Below are 20438 nucleotides of genomic sequence, written 5' to 3' on the forward strand. Positions count from 1 at the left end.
CGACTTTCCTCTGTGGTTTAGATAGTCCTCTACTTTCCTCTGTGGCTTAGATTTTCCTCTGTGGTTTAGATAGTCCTCGACTTTCCTCTGTGGTTTAGATAGTCCTCTACTTTCCTCTGTGGTTTAGATAGTCCTCTACCTTCCTCTGTGGTTTAGATAGTCCTCTATCTTCCTCTGTGGTTTAGATAGTCCTCTACCTTCCTCTGTGGTTTAGATAGTCCTCTACTTTCCTCTGTGGTTTAGATAGTCCTCTATCTTCCTCTGTGGTTTAGATAGTCCTCTACCTTCCTCTGTGGTTTAGATAGTCCTCTATCTTCCTCTGTGGTTTAGATAGGCCTCTATCTTCCTCTGTGGTTTAGATAGTCCTCTACCTTCCTCTGTGGTTTAGATAGTCCTCATCACAAAGCAAGACAGCCAAAAATAGCAGCTTCCTTTGCCATTTCTCTAAGCCCCTAAAATAGAGATGGGTTAATTGAGACGTTTGTGTCCCACACACACACACATATGTCTGTTAGTGTTGTCTTAGTGGATTCTCTGAAGTCTAGTATGTTTCTCCCAGATAATAATAATAGTTGTGGATCATTTTCAACGGTTGGCTGCCTGGCCACTCTGTTGGGGTCTGTAAAGACTGACTCTATCTCCCATCCCTATATATGAACACGAGTATAGCGTTTATCTATCATCTTTAATATTGTAGAGAAAGAGAGGGGGTGTGGGGTGGCTCCTTTGTCATGAAATGTCCCTGTCAACCACAGAATGGAGTGCCCCCGAGTGTGCGACGTATGGAAGTAAAGATGTCATTTGTATCTGATCTCATGCGATTGAGTTGTGGCAACCTATTGTGAACGCGTCCCTGTCACAGACGGAAGCAGCAGGCTATCTCTGTGTATAATTCTCCATGTTCACCATTCCATGTTATTGTAGAGATGTGATGTGTGTCTGGGAGATGTGTGAGAGGGTTTTGCATATGAATGGGTTGGTGACAGTGAGGGGCAAGCGCGGTGCGAGGGGATAGTGGTATTGTGAAGACTGCAGGTTGTTGTAGTGCTGGTCCAGGCCTTTCATCAGCCCTGAGGTAGACTAGCAGCACACATAATTGATTCGATCCATGGACATGCTATCTGAGCAGGACTTTCTGCTCGGGAGAGAGCAGGTCTTCAAAGACTTGAGGATCACATGAAAGTAGACCTTTTCACTCCACTCTGCGTCTTTCCCTACCTATTTCAAGTCATTAACCACTTCAATTTCATATAGTTGGGTTTTGAAAGTAGATTTCACGGTTGTCAATGAGATGAAGGGAACAGAACATGACTCTTTCAGGCATACAGTAGGTCGGTAATGTACTTTACTGTCGTATTGTGCATCTCAGTGAGGTAACGTGTTGTTTTCCGTTTGTGTTTTCTGTTCCAGCTGACATCATATCCACGGTTGAGTTCAACCCAACTGGAGAGCTGCTAGCGACCGGGGACAAGGGAGGGAGAGTAGTGGTGTTCCAGAGAGAACAGGAGGTAAGACCAGCCAAGACTCCCTACTCATCATGTCACATCACATCCTGTTTTCCTATGAGTCACTAACTCAGGGCTCTCCAACCTTGTTCCTGGACAACCACCCTCTTGGAGATTGTCACTCCAACCCCAGTTGTAACTAACCTGGTTCATTTGATAAACCAGCTAATTATTAGAATCAGGTGTGCTAGATTAGGGTTGGAGTGAAAACCTACAGGATGGTAGCTCTCCAGGAACAGGGTTGAAGTGAAAACCTACAGGAGGGTAGCTCTCCAGGAACAGGGTTGAAGTGAAAACCTACAGGAGGGTAGCTCTCCAGGAACAGGGTTGAAGTGAAAACCTACAGGAGGGTAGCTCTCCAGGAACAGGGTTGAAGTGAAAACCTACAGGAGGGTAGCTCTCCAGGAACAGGGTTGAAGTGAAAACCTACAGGAGGGTAGCTCTCCAGGAACAGGGTTGGAGTTAAAACCTACAGGAGGATAGCTCTCCAGGAACAGGGTTGGAGTGAAAACCTACAGGACTGTAGCTCTCCAGGAACAGGGTTGGAGTGAAAACCTACAGGAGGTTAGCTCTCCAGGAACAGGGTTGGAGTTAAAACCTACAGGAGGATAGCTCTCCAGGAACAGGGTTGGAGTGAAAACCTATAGCAGGGTAGCTTTCCAGGAACAGGGTTGGAGTGAGAACCTACAGGACTGTAGCTCTCCAGGAACAGGGTTGGAGTTAAAACCTACAGGAGGGTCGCTCTCCAGGAACAGGGTTGGAGTGAAAACCTACAGCAGGGTAGCTCTCCAGGAACAGGGTTGGAGTTAAAACCTACAGGACTGTAGTTCTCCAGGAACAGGGTTGGAGTTAAAACCTACAGGACTGTAGCTCTCCAAGAACAGGGTTGGAGTGAAAACCTATAGCAGGGTAGCTTTCCAGGAATAGGGTTGGAGTGAAAACCTATAGCAGGGTAGCTTTCCAGGAACAGGGTTGGAGTGAAAACCTACAGGAGGGTAGCTCTCCAGGAACAGGGTTGGAGTGAAAACCTATAGCAGGGTAGCTTTCCAGGAACAGGGTTGGAGTGAAAACCTACAGGAAGGTAGCTCTCCAGGAACAGGGTTGGAGTGAAAACCTAAAAGGCGGTATCTCTCCAGGAACAAGGTTGGAAAGCCCTGCACTAACCATTCGACATCAAGCTCAGCGTTTCCCAAACTTGGTCCTGGGGACCCAAGGGGGGCACGTTTTGGTTTTTGCCCTAACACTACGCAGCTGATTCAATTAATCATCAAGCTTTCATAATTTGAATCAGCCATGTAGTGCTAGGGCAAAAACCAAAACGTGCACACTTTGGGGTCCTGAGGACCGAGTTTGGGAAACACTGATCTAGCTTATGAACCTGCATCTAATGAACCTATACGGAACCTTTAATGAAATAACATCATCGCCACATTCGTTACCATTCATTGATGGTGTTCCAGTTACATTGCCTGGGTTACTGTGTAGTAGTAGTGGTGTTGAAAGGCTGTGGATGTTTATCCAGTGGTGGTAGGAGGTATTATGGAGAGATTACAGTTGACTCTGGGTGGATGGAAGGACTAGACAGCGTCTGAATCGTCTGTCTCGCTGTGGTGAAAATATGAATGTCAGGGACTGACTGAATCCCCCTTTCAGGGACTGACTGACTGAATCCCCCTTTCAGGGACTGACTGACCGAATCCCCCTTTCAGGGACTGACTAACTGAATCCCCCTTTCAGGGACTGACTAACTGAATCCCCCTTTCAGGGACTGACTGACTGACTGAATCCCCCTGTCAGGGACTGACTGACTGAATCCCCCTGTCAGGGACTGACTGACTGAATCCCCCTGTCAGGGACTTACTGACTGAATCCCCCTTTCAGGGACTGACTGACTGAATCCCCCTGTCAGGGACTGACTGAATGAATCCCCCTGTCAGGGTCTGACTGAATCCCCCTGTCAGGGACTGACTGACTGAATCCCCCTGTCAGGGACTGACTGACTGAATCTCCCTGTCAGGGTCTGACTGAATCCCCCTGTCAGGGACTGACTGACTGACTGAATCCCCCTGTAAGGGACTGACTGACTGAATCCCCCTGTCAGGGACTGACTGAATGAATCCCCCTGTAAGGGACGGACTGAATGAATCCCCCTGTCAGGGACTGACTGAATGAATTCCCCTGTAAGGGACTGACTGAATTAATCCCCCTGTAAGGGACTGACTGACTGAATCCCCCTGTAAGGGACTGACTGAATGAATCCCCCTGTCAGGGACTGACTGACTGAATCCCCCTGTAAGGGACTGACTGACTGAATCCCCCTGTCAGGGACTGACTGACTGAATCCCCCTGTAAGGGACTGACTGACTGAATCCCCCTGTCAGGGACTGACTGACTGAATCCCCCTGTCAGGGTCTGACTGACTGAATCCCCCTGTCAGGGACTGACTGACTGAATCCCCCTGTCAGGGACTGACTGACTGAATGAATCCCCCTGTCAGGGACTGACTGACTGACTGACTGACTGACTGACTGAATCCCCCTGTCAGGGACTGACTGACTGACTGACTGACTGATTGAATCTCCCTGTCAGGGACTGACTGACTGACTGACTGACTGAATCCCCCTGTCAGGGACTGACTGACTGAATCCCCCTGTCAGGGACTGACTGACTGAATGAATCCCCCTGTCAGGGACTGACTGACTGACTGACTGACTGACTGACTGAATCCCCCTGTCAGGGACTGACTGACTGACTGACTGACTGATTGAATCTCCCTGTCAGGGACTGACTGACTGACTGACTGACTGAATCCCCCTGTCAGGGACTGACTGACTGAATCCCCCTGTCAGGGACTGACTGAGTGACTGAAGCCCCCTTTCTTCCTCTTCCTCCTTTCCCTTCATTTTCTTTCCGGCTGATTTCAAGGCGCTCCATAGTATCCACTAATCCCCACACCAGAGGCGTCTCCCGTCTCCCGTCTCCCCCCTACTTTCCCCCTTCCCCTGTCTTTACCCCCGCAGAAGGCAAATCTGTTTCCGTTAATACCCTCCCCTCCTGTTTGGTCATCTGATTTGGCTCTATTGATTGTGAAGCTTCCTGAGGTGAGACCCGACCTGCCGTGTTGGCTGAGCTGAAGCTAGGTTGCTGGGTTCCCATTGAGCTATCTCTGCCATCCTGACTACACATCTTGACAACCTTACAATAGATTTAACCCGCTTTCGCCTGAGTTCTTGAATTTCTACCATGTGGAGGCAAAAATGGCTGTACAATGTCAGCGGTTATGTCAACCTGTACGATACCGGAGACGGATTTTGGAGACTGGTCCACGTACTACAGTCCCCGTGCTTTGTTGGTTCCTGAGTTTTTGACAGCCCCCTCCTGTATGTATGCCTGATATAGAAAGCAGAAACCAGGCCATCGACACATTTGCTGCTGTGCAAGTCTTGGGTTGCTGTTTCCTAAATGTTGTCTATTCATTGCAAATAGGACGATCCCCACTCTCTGTATCCTCCCATGTATCCTCATGCTGAACACCGGCCTATCAAATAAATCTAATCAAATTGTATTAGTCACATACAGTTTAAAGCAGGTGTAAAAGGTGCAACAAAATGTACTAGCTCCCTCAACAATGCAGTACATTAGTCAATAACAATATCAACAATCAACTAGTAAAACAACAAGTAGAGCTAATAATGGACAGGATGTACATTGTTTTTACAAACATAAAGTGGGTAGTGACTAGGTCATGCAGTGCATGTCCTAATAGCTGAATAATAGCAGAACATCTTCCACAAACTCAACCAGCCTTGTTGTTTCAGAGTAAGAATCAGCCCCACAGGAGAGGGGAGTACAATGTTTACAGCACCTTCCAGAGCCACGAGCCTGAGTTTGACTACCTGAAGAGTCTGGAGATCGAGGAGAAGATCAACAAGATACGATGGCTGCCTCAACAGAACGCTGCCTACTTCCTCCTCTCCACCAATGGTGAGCCACCTCCTCCTCTCCACCAATGGCAAGCCACACTGCTAGTCCTAGTGAAATCTAGGAAGGAACAGGCGTTATGTGAGCAGAGTCGTGCCTATTCGTTCTAAAATGCTCACGCAATTTTTTGGTTGCACGTTGGGTTACAGAGAATATACAGAGAATAAGGTGCCATTTTGTTTTCTGTGTGACCAACATCATGTTTTATATCACCTTCTACTCCTGTTTGTTCTAGTGACATCAGCATATCTAACTGCTCACTAGACCAGTCGATGTTCATGTTTGTTAATGGTTCCATTACCGCCATGACATTATTTATTGTATTGTAAGGGCCATTGATGTTAGCCAAGCAGCCGTTTTATGTTGAGTTAAGTGCCACCAGAGGCAGGAAGTGACCTTTACAATACTGCAGTACCCTTCCTTTCGCCTTTCAGTAAATGTATTAGACGGGGAACTTGAATCAGCAGACTGACTCCTGGACATCAGTGGAACAAGCTAGGCTGGCATCAGGAACTTTGATCAGGTTAATTGGAGGCTGATATATTTCTTATCTATTTATGTCATGCCAACCCTCAGCAGTGGCCTGCTTCCAATACTGTAGCAGCACAGCAGACTACTGAGTCCCCCTCCTCTCCTTAGTACAGCTAGCTATCTCCCCCAGCCAGCCAGCCAGCCAGCCAGCCAGCCAGCCAGCCAGCCAGCCAGCCAGGCCATCACACCTTTCCTTTAGCCAATCCCAAGCCTGCTGTTACTCATCCCTCTCTCCCCTCCTCCACCCCTCCCTCCCCTCCTTCTCCTCTACCCTCCTCCTCCTCCTCCTCTCCTCCCTGCAGATAAAACAGTGAAGCTGTGGAAGGTCAGTGAGCGGGACAAGAGACCGGAGGGCTACAACCTGAAGGACGAGGAAGGGAGGATCCGAGACCCCACCACCATCACCGCCCTGCGGGTAAGATGCCAGCCCTTCCCCCACTACAGTGTCACCACAGCCTGCCCGGTCATCTCTGTGCCCACATTTGCAGTGATACATACAGAATTTGAATGCGTCTGTTTTCCTTCCTCTGGCAACCTGTGACATTATCGCTCCCTCTGGCAGCCTTCATCCCTATGGCAGCCTTCATCCCTATGGCAGCCTTCATCCCTATGGCAGCCTTCATCCTACTGGCAGCCTTCATCCCTATGGCAGCCTTCATCCCTATGGCAACCTTCATCCCTATGGCAGCCTTCATCCCTATGGCAGCCTTCATCCCTATGGCAGCCTTCATCCCTATGGCAGCCTTCATCCCTATGGCAACCTTCATCCCTATGGCAGCCTTCATCCCTATGGCAACCTTCATCCCTATGGCAACCTTCATCCCTATCGCAGCCTTCATCCCTATGGCAGCCTTCATCCCTATGGCAGCCTTCATCCCTATGGCAGCCTTCATCCCTATGGCAGCCTTCAACCCTATGGCAACCTTCATCCCTATGGCAGCCTTCATCCCTATGGCAACCTTCATCCCTATGGCAACCTTCATCCCTATGGCAGCCTTCATCCCTATGGCAGCCTTCATCCCTATGGCAGCCTTCATCCCTATGGCAGCCTTCATCCCTATGGCAGCCTTCAACCCTATGGCAACCTTCATCCCTATGGCAGCCTTCATCTCTCCCAGTGCCACCGAGGGATTCAAGAAACTGGCCTGGTTTCATATCTTGCCAAATGCACGTGTCTGTCAGTGTGGGGGTGGGGAGGGGGTTGTCCGGTTCTTAGATGGGGGTGTGACACCAGGCACCCATGCTGCTGACCACACATTAGCCAGGTCCTGGGGTGACCCATCTGTCTACACCAGCTTGTACCCAGGGGTCAGCATGGGGTCAAATATAGGGCTGGGCGATATATCAAGTACATTTGATTAATTCAAATGTATGTTTTTACGTGATATTCCAAATACCTGTATTGCAGAATCAAGGTTTTTGTATTTTTTGTTTTTATGAATGTCCTCTTGTTCTCATTGTCTTTTTGGTCTCTTCTCGTTCGCTCCTTCTGTGCTGTTCACCTTCCTATTTACACCAGAGATCTGTATATAATGATGAGATGCTCATGTCTCCGCCCTAACAATGGGAGTTGTTGTTCCAAAGGCGGGAAGGCAGGCAACAACCTTAGGTTCAAAATAAGAGCATAGAAATGCATTGGGGTTATTTTGGACAGATTTTGGTGAGAATGAAACCTCCGGCTTCACGTCTTTCTCCCAAGCCCCTCCCCCTACCACTCACAGCAACAAAGATCAGTGATCACTTTTTCCTCTCTGACAAAGGGTTTCAACTCAACATTTGCATTTGAGGACATTTTTATAGACCGACCTGGAAGCCAGATCAGTGATTATTGCAAAAACAGCAGGTTAAACTATTTTTGATAGAATAATTAAATGATTAGTGGGTTTTATGGCTGTGTAAGGCTCATATTTAGCCTAGGTATAATTACACAAACTCTGAATTCATTAGGTTATTGCTGACTGTTTTAAATGCTGTATATTTTAACTTTAAATTGTACAACAAAGCTTATTTAGAAAAAACATTTTAGAGATTCTAGATATATATTATGAGATATGTGTTTTAGGCCGTATCGCCCAGCCCTAATAAAAAAATCACCCCCATCTCCATGGAAACACAGACATGTTGGTGTCAGCTCTAATGGCAGCTTTCAGATGATATGACCATGATACCATACAGGTTATATCTGGTGCTTGTTTTCTGTTCTTTATACACCGTAAAATACACATTTTCATCATCCTCGTGATACGTGAAAGACCCACCCAGAACAACAACCCAGAACAACAACCCAGAACAACAGAACAACAACCCAGAACAACAACCCAGAACAACAACCCAGAACAACAACCCAGAACAACAGAACAACAACCCAGAACAACAGAACAACAACCCAGAACAACCACCCAGAACAACAACCCAGAACAACAACCCAGAACAACCACCCAGAACAACAGAACAACAACCCAGAACAACAACCCAGAACAACAACCCAGAACAACAACCCAGAACAACCACCCAGAACAACCACCCAGAACAACAACCCAGAACAACCACCCAGAACAACCACCCAGAACAACCACCCAGAACAACAACCCAGAACAACCACCCAGAACAACAACCCAGAACAACAGTACAACAACCCAGAACAACAACCCAGAACAACAACCCAGAACAACCACCCAGAACAACAACACAGAACAACCCAGAACAACCCAGAACAACAACCCAGAACAACCACCCAGAACAACCACCCAGAACAACCATCAACCTGATGGGTGACATCATGTTTTCTCTCAGAGTGACTGACAGCCAGGAGTCCCAATCATCTGTCTTTATCTATAGATTTAAAAAAAGTGAAATTGACACATTTTCTCCTAGTCCTCAGTCCTCCTCAGTAAATATTAGATTGATTTAGAAAAGTGAGCGGTGCAGAAACTATATCAATATTTGGACCCCTAGCTCGGCCCAATCATCCTTATCTCTTCATGCTCTTATTTTCCACTCTGGACCCAAATTGACCCTTACACAACACAGCCTTTGGAAATCAATAGGAATCACATGATGCCTGAGAGATGGGATTGTGAAACATAATGGAATGGGAACAAGCTGGTGGGAGGGAGGGACAGTGGTCCAGGACTGGTCAGTTAGAGACTCAAATCAAATCAAATCAAATTTATTAGTCACATACACATGGTTAGCAGATGTTAATGCGAGTGTAGCGAAATGCTTGTGCTTCTAGTTCCGACAATGCAGTAATAACCAACAAGTAATCTAACCTAACAATTCCACAACTACTACCTTATACACACACAAGTGTAAAGGGATAAAGAATATGTACATAAAGATATATGAATGAGTGGTGGTACAGAACGGCATAGGCAAGATGCAGTAGATGGTATAGAGTACGGTATATACATATGAGATGAGTACTGTAGGGTATGCAAACATAAAGTGGCATAGTTTAAAGTGGCTAGTGGTACATGTATTACATAAAGATGGCAAGATGCAGTAGATGATATAGAGTACAGTATATACATATGAGATGGGTAATGTAGGGTATGTAAACATTATATTAAGTGGCATTGTTTAAAGTGGCTAGTGGTACATTTTTACATAATTTCCATCAATTCCCATTTTTAAAGTGGCTGGAGTTGAGTCAGTATGTTGGCAGCGGCCGCTAAATGTTAGTGGTGGCTGTTTAACAGTCTGATGGCCTTGAGATAGAAGCTGTTTTTCAGTCTCTCGGTTCCTGCTTTGATGCACCTGTACTGACCTCGCCTTCTGGATGATAGCGGGGTGAACAGGCAGTGGCTTGGGTGGTTGTTGTCCTTGATGATCTTTATGGCCTTCCTGTGACATCGGGTGGTGTAGGTGTCCTGGAGGGCAGGTAGTTTGCCCCCGGTGATGCGTTCTGCAGACCTCACTACCCTCTGGAGAGCCTTACGGTTGTGGGCGGAGCAGTTGCCGTACCAGGCGGTGATACAGCCCGACAGGATGCTCTCGATTGTGCATCTGTAGAAGTTTGTGAGTGCTTTTGGTGACAAGCCGAATTTCTTCAGCCTCCTGAGGTTGAAGAGGCGCTGCTGCGCCTTCTTCACGACGCTGTCTGTGTGGGTGGACCAATTCAGTTTGTCCGTGATGTGTACACCGAGGAACTTAAAACTTTCCACCTTCTCCACTACTGACCCGTCGATGTGGATAGGGGGGTGCTCCCTCTGCTGTTTCCTGAAGTCCACAATCATCTCCTTTGTTTTGTTGACGTTGAGTGTGAGGTTATTTTCCTGACACCACACTCCGAGGGCCCTCACCTCCTCCCTGTAGGCCGTCTCGTCGTTGTTGGTAATCAAGCCTACCACTGTAGTGTCATCCGCAAACTTGATGATTGAGTTGGAGGCGTGCATGGCCACGCAGTCGTGGGTGAACAGGGAGTACAGGGGAGGGCTCAGAACGCACCCTTGTGGGGCCCCAGTGTTGAGGATCAGCGAGGTGGAGATGTTGTTACCTACCCTCACCACCTGGGGGCGGCCCGTCAGGAAGTCCAGGACCCAGTTGCACAGGGCGGGGTCGAGACCCAGGGTCTCGAGCTTGATGACGAGTTTGGAGGGTACTATGGTGTTAAATGCTGAGCTGTAATCGATGAACAGCATTCTCACATGGGTATTCCTCTTGTCCAGATGGGTTAGGGCAGTGTGCAGTGTGGTTGCGATTGCGTCGTCTGTGGACCTATTGGGTCGGTAAGCAAATTGGAGTGGGTCTAGGGTGTCCGGTAGGGTGGAGGTGATATGGTCCTTGACTAGTCTCTCAAAGCACTTCATGATGACGGAAGTGAGTGCTACGGGGCGGTAGTCGTTTAGCTCAGTTACCTTAGCTTTCTTGGGAACAGGAACAATGGTGGCCCTCTTGAAGCATGTGGGAACAGCAGACTGGGATAAGGATTGATTGAATATGTCCGTAAACTGCGCATGCTCTGAGGACGCGGCTGGGAATGCCGTCTGGGCCTGCAGCCTTGCGAGGGTTAACACGTTTAAATGTTTTACTCACCTCGGCTGCAGTGAAGGAGAGCCCACAGGTTTTGGTAGGGGGCCGTGTCAGTGGCACTGTATTGTCCTCAAAGCGGGCAAAAAAGTTGTTTAGCCTGTCTGGGAGCAAGACATCCTGGTCCGCGACGGGGCTGGTTTTCTTTTTGTAATCCGTGATTGACTGTAGACCCTGCCACATACCTCTTGTGTCTGAGCTGTTGAATTGCGACTCGATTTTGTCTCTGTACTGGGACTTAGCCTGTTTGATTGCCTGGCGGAGAGAATAGCTACACTGTTTGTATTCGGTCATGCTTCCGGTCACCTTGCCCTGGTTAAAAGCAGTGGTTCGCGCTTTCAGTTTCACGCGAATGCTGCCGTCAATCCACGGTTTCTGGTTTGGGAATGTTTTAATCGTTGCTGTGGGTACGACATCGTCAATGCACTTCCTAATGAACTCGCTCACCGAATCAGCATATTCGTCAATATTGTTGTTGGACGCAATGCGGAACATATTCCAATCCGCGTGATCGAAGCAGTCTTGAAGCGTGGAATCAGATTGGTCGGACCAGCGTTGAACAGACCTGAGCGCGGGAGCTTGTTGTTTTAGTTTCTGTTTGTAGGCTGGAATCAACAAAATGGAGTCGTGGTCAGCTTTTCCGAAAGGGGGGCGGGGGAGGGCCTTATATGCGTCGCGGAAATTAGTATAACAATGATCTAGAGTTTTTCCAGCCCTGGTAGCACAATCGATGTGCTGATAGAATTTAGGGAGTTTTGTTTTTAGATTAGCCTTGTTAAAATCCCCAGCTACGATGAATGCAGCCTCAGGGTGTGTGGTTTCCAGTTTACAAAGAGTCAGATAAAGTTCGTTCAGGGCCATCGATGTGTCTGCTTGGGGGGGAATATATACGGCTGTGATTATGATCGAAGAGAATTCCCTTGGTAGATAATGCGGTCGACATTTGATTGTGAGGAGTTCTAGATCAGGTGAACAGAATGACTTGAGTTCCTGTGTGTTGTTATGATGATCACACCACGTCTCGTTAATCATAAGGCATACCCCCCCGCCCCTCTTCTTACCAGAAAGATGTTTGTTTCTGTCGGCGCGATGCATGAAAAAACCAGCTGGCTGCACCGACTCCGTTAGCGTCTCTTGAGTTAGCCATGTTTCCGTGAAGCAGAGCACGTTGCAATCCCTGATGTCTCTCTGGAATGCTACCCGTGCTCGGATTTCATCAACCTTATTTTCAAGAGACTGGACATTGGCGAGTAGTATGCTAGGGAGTGGAGCGCGATGTGCCCGTCTCCGAAGCCTGACCAAGAGACCGCTACGTTTGCCCCTTTTACGGCGTCGCGTAGGCTCCCCGGCTGGGATCAGGTCCATTGTATTGGGTGGAAGGCAAAACACTGGATCCGTTTCGGGAAAGTCATATTCCTGGTTATAACGATGGTGAGTTGACGTTAATCGTATATTCAGTAGTTCCTCCCGACTGTATGTAATGAAACCTAAGATTACCTGGGGTACCGATGTAAGAAATAACACATAAAAAAACAAAATACTGCATATTTTCCAAGGAACGCGAAGCGAGGCGGCCATCTCGGTCGGCGCCATCTTGTATGGCGCCCAGACTCCCAGGTTCACAGATGATTGGGACTCCTGGCTGTCAGTCACTCTGAGAGAAAACATGATGTCACCCATCAGAGAGGATGCAGAATTCTCTGTCAGTCTGTCCCATTGCCCTGGCCTGCAGGGGACCGTACTGACTACACTTAACCCTAAGTGACCCCAATACGGGATCAATGTTATTGAAAATGTCCACAGTGAATCCTCTTCCTGAACCACGGTGGGTTTAGGGTGAGACGGTACACTTGAAGGAGGATTTACTATCGATTTGGGTTGAGGGAAAGGGGGATACCTAGTCAGTTGTACAACTGAATGCCTTCAACTGAAATGTGTCTTCTGCATTTAACCTCTGAATTAGAGAGGTTGGGGGGCTTTAACACCTCTGAATTAGAGAGGTGTGGGGGGCTGCCTTAATCGACATCCACATTTTCGGCACCCAGGGAACAGTGGGTTAACTGGCTTGCACAGCGGCAGAACGACAGATTTTCATCTTGTCAGGTCGGGGATTTCGGGTCGGGCCCAACGCTCTAACCACTAGGATACCTGCCGCTGGGTTTGCTATGCGTCTCCCATCTTAAGTGAACATATCACCCGCTTGGCTTGATTCACGTCCACTTCTTTCTATTGAGTAATAATTGTAGACGGAAGCAGCTCCTCTCAGCGCTGCCTGCTTCATCTGACGAACAGACATTGATGTATGAGTTAATGACCTCAGCAGTCTCTGCAGCATGCTCCTCCTCCACCTCCTCTGTGTGATGTTGTATGCTCCTCCTCCACCTCCTCTGTGTGATGTTGTATGCTCCTCCTCCACCTCCTCTGTGTGATGTTGTATGCTCCTCCTCCACCTCCGCTGTGTGATGTTGTATGCTCCTCCTCCACCTCCGCTGTGTGATGTTGTATGCTCCTCCTCCACCTCCGCTGTGTGATGTTGTATGCTCCTCCTCCACCTCCTCTGTGTGATGTTGTATGCTCCTCCTCCACCTCCGCTGTGTGATGTTGTATGCTCCTCCTCCACCTCCGCTGTGTGATGTTGTATGCTCCTCCTCCACCTCCGCTGTGTGATGTTGTATGCTCCTCCTCCACCTCCGCTGTGTGATGTTGTATGCTCCTCCTCCACCTCCTCTGTGTGATGTTGATGCTCCTCCTCCCCCTCCGCTGTGTGATGTTGTATGCTCCTCCTCCACCTCCGCTGTGTGATGTTGTATGCTCCTCCTCCACCTCCTCTGTGTGATGTTGTATGCTCCTCCTCCACCTCCGCTGTGTGATGTTGTATGCTCCTCCTCCACCTCCGCTGTGTGATGTTGTATGCTCCTCCTCCACCTCCTCTGTGTGATGTTGATGCTCCTCCTCCCCCTCCGCTGTGTGATGTTGTATGCTCCTCCTCCACCTCCGCTGTGTGATGTTGTATGCTCCTCCTCCACCTCCTCTGTGTGATGTTGTATGCTCCTCCTCCACCTCCGCTGTGTGATGTTGTATGCTCCTCCTCCCCCTCCTCTGTGTGATGTTGTATGCTCCTCCTCCCCCTCCTCTGTGTGATGTTGTATGCTCCTCCTCCCCCTCCGCTGTGTGATGTTGTATGCTCCTCCTCCACCTCCGCTGTGTGATGTTGTATGCTCCTCCTCCACCTCCGCTGTGTGATGTTGTATGCTCCTCCTCCCCCTCCGCTGTGTGATGTTGTATGCTCCTCCTCCCCCTCCGCTGTGTGATGTTGTATGCTCCTCCTCCCCCTCCTCTGTGTGATGTTGTATGCTCCTCCTCCACCTCCGCTGTGTGATGTTGTATGCTCCTCCTCCCCCTCCACTGTGTGATGTTGTATGCTCCTCCTCCACCTCCGCTGTGTGATGTGTGACCATGGTGCTGAGAGACACTCATCATTGGCTGTGCTGTGCCAGGCTGGGCCCTGTGTGTGTGTGTGTGTGTGTGTGTGTGTGCGTGTGTGCGTGCGTGCGTGCGTGCGTGCGTGCGTGCGTGCGTGCGTGGCGTTGACAGATGGTTTGTAATCCCTATCAGACAGATACCCAATAATGGTCCGCCAAGCATTCGCCTCGCAGTCAGTGTACATCAGTGGACATGTCCCACTCCCCCTCTCTGTCACAATATATCATATGTCAGTGGACATGTCCCACTCCCCCTCTCTGTCACAATATATCATATATCAGTGGACATGTCCCACTCCCCCTCTCTGTCACAATATATCATATGTCAGTGGACATGTCCCACTCCCCCTCTCTGTCACAATATATCATATATCAGTGGACATGTCCCACTCCCCCTCTCTGTCACAATATATCATATGTCAGTGGACATGTCCCACTCCCCCTCTCTGTCACAATATATCATATATCAGTGGACATGGCCCACTCCCCCTCTCTGTCACAATATATCATATATCAGTGGACATGTCCCACTCCCCCTCTCTGTCACAATATATAATATATCAGTGGACATGTCCCACTCCCCCTCTCTGTCACAATATATCATATGTCAGTGGACATGTCCCACTCCCCCTCTCTGTCACAATATATCATATATCAGTGGACATGTCCCACTCCCCCTCTCTGTCACAATATATCATATGTCAGTGGACGTCCCACTCCCCCTCTCTGTCACAATATATCATATGTCAGTGGACATGTCCCACTCCCCCTCTCTGTCACAATATATCATATATCAGTGGACATGTCCCACTCCCCCTCTTTGTCACTAGATATCACTCTCCTCTCTCCCTCTCTCTCTCCCCTTCCTTCCCTCTCTCTCTGTATCTGTCTCTCTCTCTGTCAATTCAATTCAATTCAAGGGGCTTTATTGGCATGGGAAACATGTGTTAACATTGCCAAAGCAAGTGAGGTAGACAATACACACAAGTGAAACAAACAATAAAAATGAACAGTTAACATTACACATACAGAAGTTTCAAAACAATAAAGACATTACAAGTGTCATATTATATATATACAGTGTTGTAACAATGTACAAATGGTTAAAGCACACAAGTTAAAATAAATAAGCATAAATATGGGTTGTATTTACAATGGTGTTTGTTCTTCACTGGTTGCCCTTTTCTTGTGACAACAGGTCACAAATCTTGCTGCTGTGATGGCACACTGTGGAATTTCACCCAGTAGATATGGGAGTTTATCAAAATTTGATTTGTTTTCGAATTCTTTGTGGATCTGTGTAATCTGAGGGAAATATGTGTCTCTAATATGGTCATACATTGGGCAGGAGGTTAGGAAGTGCAGCTCAGTTTCCACCTCATTTTGTGGGCAGTGAGCACATAGCCTGTCTTCTCTTGAGAGCCAGGTCTGCCTACGGCGGCCTTTCTCAATAGCAAGGCTATGCTCACTGAGTCTGTACATAGTCAAAGTTTTCCTTAAGTTTGGGTCAGTCACAGTGGTCAGGTATTCTGCCACTGTGTACTCTCTGTTTAGGGCCAAATAGCATTCTAGTTTGCTCTGTTTTTTTGTTAATTCTTTCCAACGTGTCAAGTAATTATCTTTTTGTTTTCTCATGATTTGGTTGGGTCTAATTGTGCTGTTGTCCTGGGGCTCTGTGGGGTGTGTTTGTGTTTGTGAAGGTAGCCCCAGGACCAGCTTGCTTAGGGGATTCTTCTCCAGGTTCATCTCTCTGTAGGTGAGGGCTTTGTTATGGAAGGTTTGGGAATCGCTTCCTTTTAGGTGGTTGTAGAATTTAACGGCTCTTTTCTGGATTTTGATAATTAGTGGGTATCGGCCTAATTCTGCTCTGCATGCATTATTTGGTGTTCTACGTTGTACACGGAGGATATTTTTGCAGAATTCTGCATGCAGAGTCTCAATTTGGTGTTTGCCCCATTTTGTGAAATCTTGGTTGGTGAGCGGACCCCAGACCTCACAACCATAAAGGGCAATGGGCTCTATGACTGATTCAAGTATTTTTAGCCAGATCCTAATTGGTATGTTGAAATTTATGTTCCTTTTGATGGCATAGAATGCCCTTCTTGCCTTGTCTCTCAGATCGTTCACAGCTTTGTGGAAGTTACCTGTGGTGCTGATGTTTAGGCCGAGGTATGTATAGTTTTTTTGTGTGCTCTAGGGCAACGGTGTCTAGATGGAATTTGTGGTCCTGGCGACTGGACCTTTTTTGGAACACCATTATTTTGGTCTTACTGAGATTTACTGTCAGGGCCCAGGTCTGACAGAATCTGTGCAGAAGATCTAGGTGCTGCTGTAGGCCCTCCTTGGTTGGTGACAGAAGCACCAGATCATCAGCAAACAGTAGACATTTGACTTCGGATTCTAGTAGGGTGAGACCGGGTGCTGCAGACTGTTCTAGTGCCCGCGCCAATTCGTTGATATATATGTTGAAGAGGGTGGGGCTTAAGCTGCATCCCTGTCTCACCCCACGACCCTGTGTGAAGAAATGTGTGTGTTTTTTGCCAATTTTAACCGCACACTTGTTGTTTGTGTACATGGATTTTATAATGTCGTATGTTTTACCCCCAACACCACTTTCCATCAATTTGTATAGCAGACCCTCATGCCAAATTGAGTCGAAGGCTTTTTTGAAATCAACAAAGCATGAGAAGACTTTGCCTTTGTTTTGGTTTGTTTGGTTGTCAATTAGGGTGTGTAGGGTGAATACATGGTCTGTTGTACGGTAATTTGGTAAAAAGCCAATTTGACATTTGCTCAGTACATTGTGTTCATTGAGGAAATGTACGAGTCTGCTGTTAATGATAATGCAGAGTATTTTACCAAGGTTACTGTTGACGCATATTCCACGGTAGTTATTGGGGTCAAATTTGTCTCTACTTTTGTGGATTGGGGTGATCAGTCCTTGGTTCCAAATATTGGGGAAGATGCCAGAGCTAAGGACGATGTTAAAGAGTTTTAGTATAGCCAATTGGAATTTGTTGTCTGTATATTTGATCATTTCATTAAGGATACCATTAACACCACAGGCCTTTTTGGGTTGGAGGGTTTTTATTTTGTCCTGTAACTCATTCAAGGTAATTGGAGAATCCAGTGGGTTCTGGTAGTCTTTAATAGTTGATTCTAGGATTTGTATTTGATCATGTATATGTTTTTGCTCTTTATTCTTTGTTATAGAGCCAAAAAGATTGGAGAAGTGGTTTACTCATACATCTCCATTTTGGATAGATAATTCTTTGTGTTTTTGTTTGTTTAGTGTTTTCCAATTTTCCCAGAATTGGTTAGAGTCTATGGATTCTTCAATTACATTGAGCTGATTTCTGACATGCTGTTCCTTCTTTTTCCGTAGTGTATTTCTGTATTGTTTTAGTGATTCACCATAGTGAAGGCGTAGACTCAGGTTTTCCGGGTCTCTATGTTTTTGGTTGGACAGGTTTCTCAATTTATTTCTTAGATTTTTGCATTCTTCATCAAACCATTTGTCATTGTTGTTCATTTTCTTCGGTTTTCTATTTGAGATTTTTAGATTTGATAGGGAAGCTGAGAGGTCAAATATACTGTTAAGATTTTCTACTGCCAAGTTTACACCTTCACTATTGCAGTGGAACGTTTTACCCAGGAAGTTGTCTAAAAGGGATTGAATTTGTTGTTGCCTAATTGTTTTTTGGTAGGTTTCCAAACTGCATTCCTTCCATCTATAGCATTTCTTAATGTTACTCAGTTCCTTTGGCTTTGATGCCTCATGATTGAGTATTGCTCTGTTCAAGTAGACTGTGATTTTGCTGTGGTCTGATAGGGGTGTCAGTGGGCTGACTGTGAACGCTCTGAGAGACTCTGGGTTGAGGTCAGTGATAAAGTAGTCTACAGTGCTACTGCCAAGAGATGAGCTATAGGTGTACCTACCATAGGAGTCCCCTCGAAGCCTACCATTGACTATGTACATACCCAGCGTGCGACAGAGCTGCAGGAGTTGTGACCCGTTTTTGTTGGTTATGTTGTCATAGTTGTGCCTAGGGGGGCATATGGGGGAGGGAATGCTGTCACCTGCAGGCAGGTGTTTGTCCCCCTGTGTGCTGAGGGTGTCAGGTTCGTGTCCAGTTCTGGCATTTAGGTCGCCACAGACTAATACATGTCCCTGGGCCTGGAAATTATTGATTTCACCCTCCAGGATGGAGAAGCTGTCTTCATTAAAGTATGGGGATTCTAGTGGGGGGATATAGGTAGCACACAGGAGGACATTTTTCTCTGTTAAGATAATTTCCTTTTGAATTTCTAGCCAAATGTAAAATGTTCCTGTTTTGATTAATTTAATGGAGTGAGTTAGGTCTGCTCTATACCAAATTAGCATTCCCCCTGAGTCCCTTCCCTGTTTCACACCTGGTAGTTTGGTGGATGGGACTACCAGCTCTCTGTAACCTAGAGGGCAACCAGTGGGTCCGTCTCCTCTATACCATGTTTCTTGCAGGATGACAATGTCTGCATTACCGATTTCTTTGGTGAAGTCTGGGTTCCTGCTCTTTAGGCCAAAGGCAGATGACCTCAGGCCTTGGATATTCCAGGATGATATAGTGAAGGCTTTTTGTTCCATAAAGTGTCCAATGTTGTTGGTCGTGGTTTGGCCTCAGGCCAGTAAGTGTGAGCAGAGCCTGCTGAGCATCTGGTACATGCCGTTGGCTTGGGCGAGTGTAAGAGTGGGGGTTGGGCCTGTTTGCCCGCTCACTACCTGGGCGTATGTGTGACTTCCATGTTGATGCCCTCTTTGCGGGGGTGGGGTGCATGGGGTGGGCAGGAGTGGCATAGGTCTGATCTGAGGGGGCCTAGATTGGGTGTGGGCATGGTTGATGTGGGGGGGTGTTGATTGGTTGGGGTGGGGGTGTGGATGTGTCTGGGGGTGCTGTGGTCTGGATGTAAGTCCTCTTGGCGTGGGTCCTCTATGTGTAGGTCCAGGGGGGGGTCCTGAAGGTCTTGGAGGGTGTCTCGCTGGTCTGGGTGGGGTGTCTATTGATCTGTTGCTCCTGTGTGAAGTGTTGGGGCTGCGTTTGAGAGCGATGTCCTTTAGAGTACGGGCAAAGGTGGGCACTGCTGCCTTGTAGAGGTGGACCTGGTCATAGAGGCTGTTCAAGTCCAGGGTGGAGTGGTGGGCCAGAAAGACATTTGGTTTTGAGGCACAGTCACGGGAAATGCTTGCGTTTACCTGCTGTATTGTAGCAGGGTGGAAGTCTTTTCGTGGTAGCAGGGTGGAGATAACCACTTGTGCGTTGGGGAAAGTAGAAGAAGCTTTTTCAATCACTCCCTTCAGTGCTGTGGCCACCCTTTCCTGCTGTGCTCTCAGGTCGTTTGTGCCTGTGTGTATTATTATGTGGCTAGGTGAGCCTAGTTTGTCCTCAGACAGAAGGTCTAGGGCGTGCTGGGTGTTTGGACACCAGAGTTTAGACACACTGTGTTTGGGAAAAAGTTTTTTTTCTTCTATATATTTCCCATTTGAGTCCATAAGGAGAACAATCTGTGTCTTGTGTTTGTCCTCAGTGGGTCTGGGGGGGTTGTCAGGAGGGCTATCAGGGTGGCTGACAGGGGGGGTGCTCAGAGGGGGTGAGAGCTGCTGGGCTTGGGGTTTTTCTTTTGTCTGTTCTGCTGTGATGTCAACTCTATCTCTGTCTGTCTATGTCTCTCTCTGTATCTGTCTCTGTCTCTCTCACTGTCTCTCTCCCTGTCTCTCTGTCTCTCTCTGTCTCTCTCCCTGTTTCTCTCTCTATCTGTATCTCTATCTCTCTCTCTCCCTGTTTCTCTCTCTGTCTCTATCTGTCTCTGTCTCTCTCCCTGTTTCTCTCTCTGTCTCTATCTGTCTCTGTCTCTGTCCCTGTTTCTCTCTCTG

At 47.5% G+C, this 20438-nt stretch overlaps 1 protein-coding gene across 3 annotated transcripts in view; it reads left to right on the top strand.

Annotated features, from left to right (window-relative positions):
• The window catches only part of LOC129868253 (serine/threonine-protein phosphatase 2A 55 kDa regulatory subunit B beta isoform), a 160184-nt gene that overhangs the window by 131385 nt on the left and 8361 nt on the right, over window positions 1-20438 (top strand). For 2 of the 3 annotated variants that reach the window (XM_055942057.1, XM_055942058.1), the window contains exons 2-4: window positions 1411-1508; window positions 5324-5489; window positions 6320-6432. In XM_055942057.1, coding sequence (XP_055798032.1) covers window positions 1411-1508; window positions 5324-5489; window positions 6320-6432 — 377 coding nt within the window. The other variant, XM_055942059.1, reaches the window with a different exon arrangement.

Source organism: Salvelinus fontinalis, chromosome 13, assembly GCF_029448725.1.
Source record: "Salvelinus fontinalis isolate EN_2023a chromosome 13, ASM2944872v1, whole genome shotgun sequence".
Classification (NCBI taxonomy): Eukaryota; Metazoa; Chordata; class Actinopteri; order Salmoniformes; family Salmonidae; genus Salvelinus; species Salvelinus fontinalis.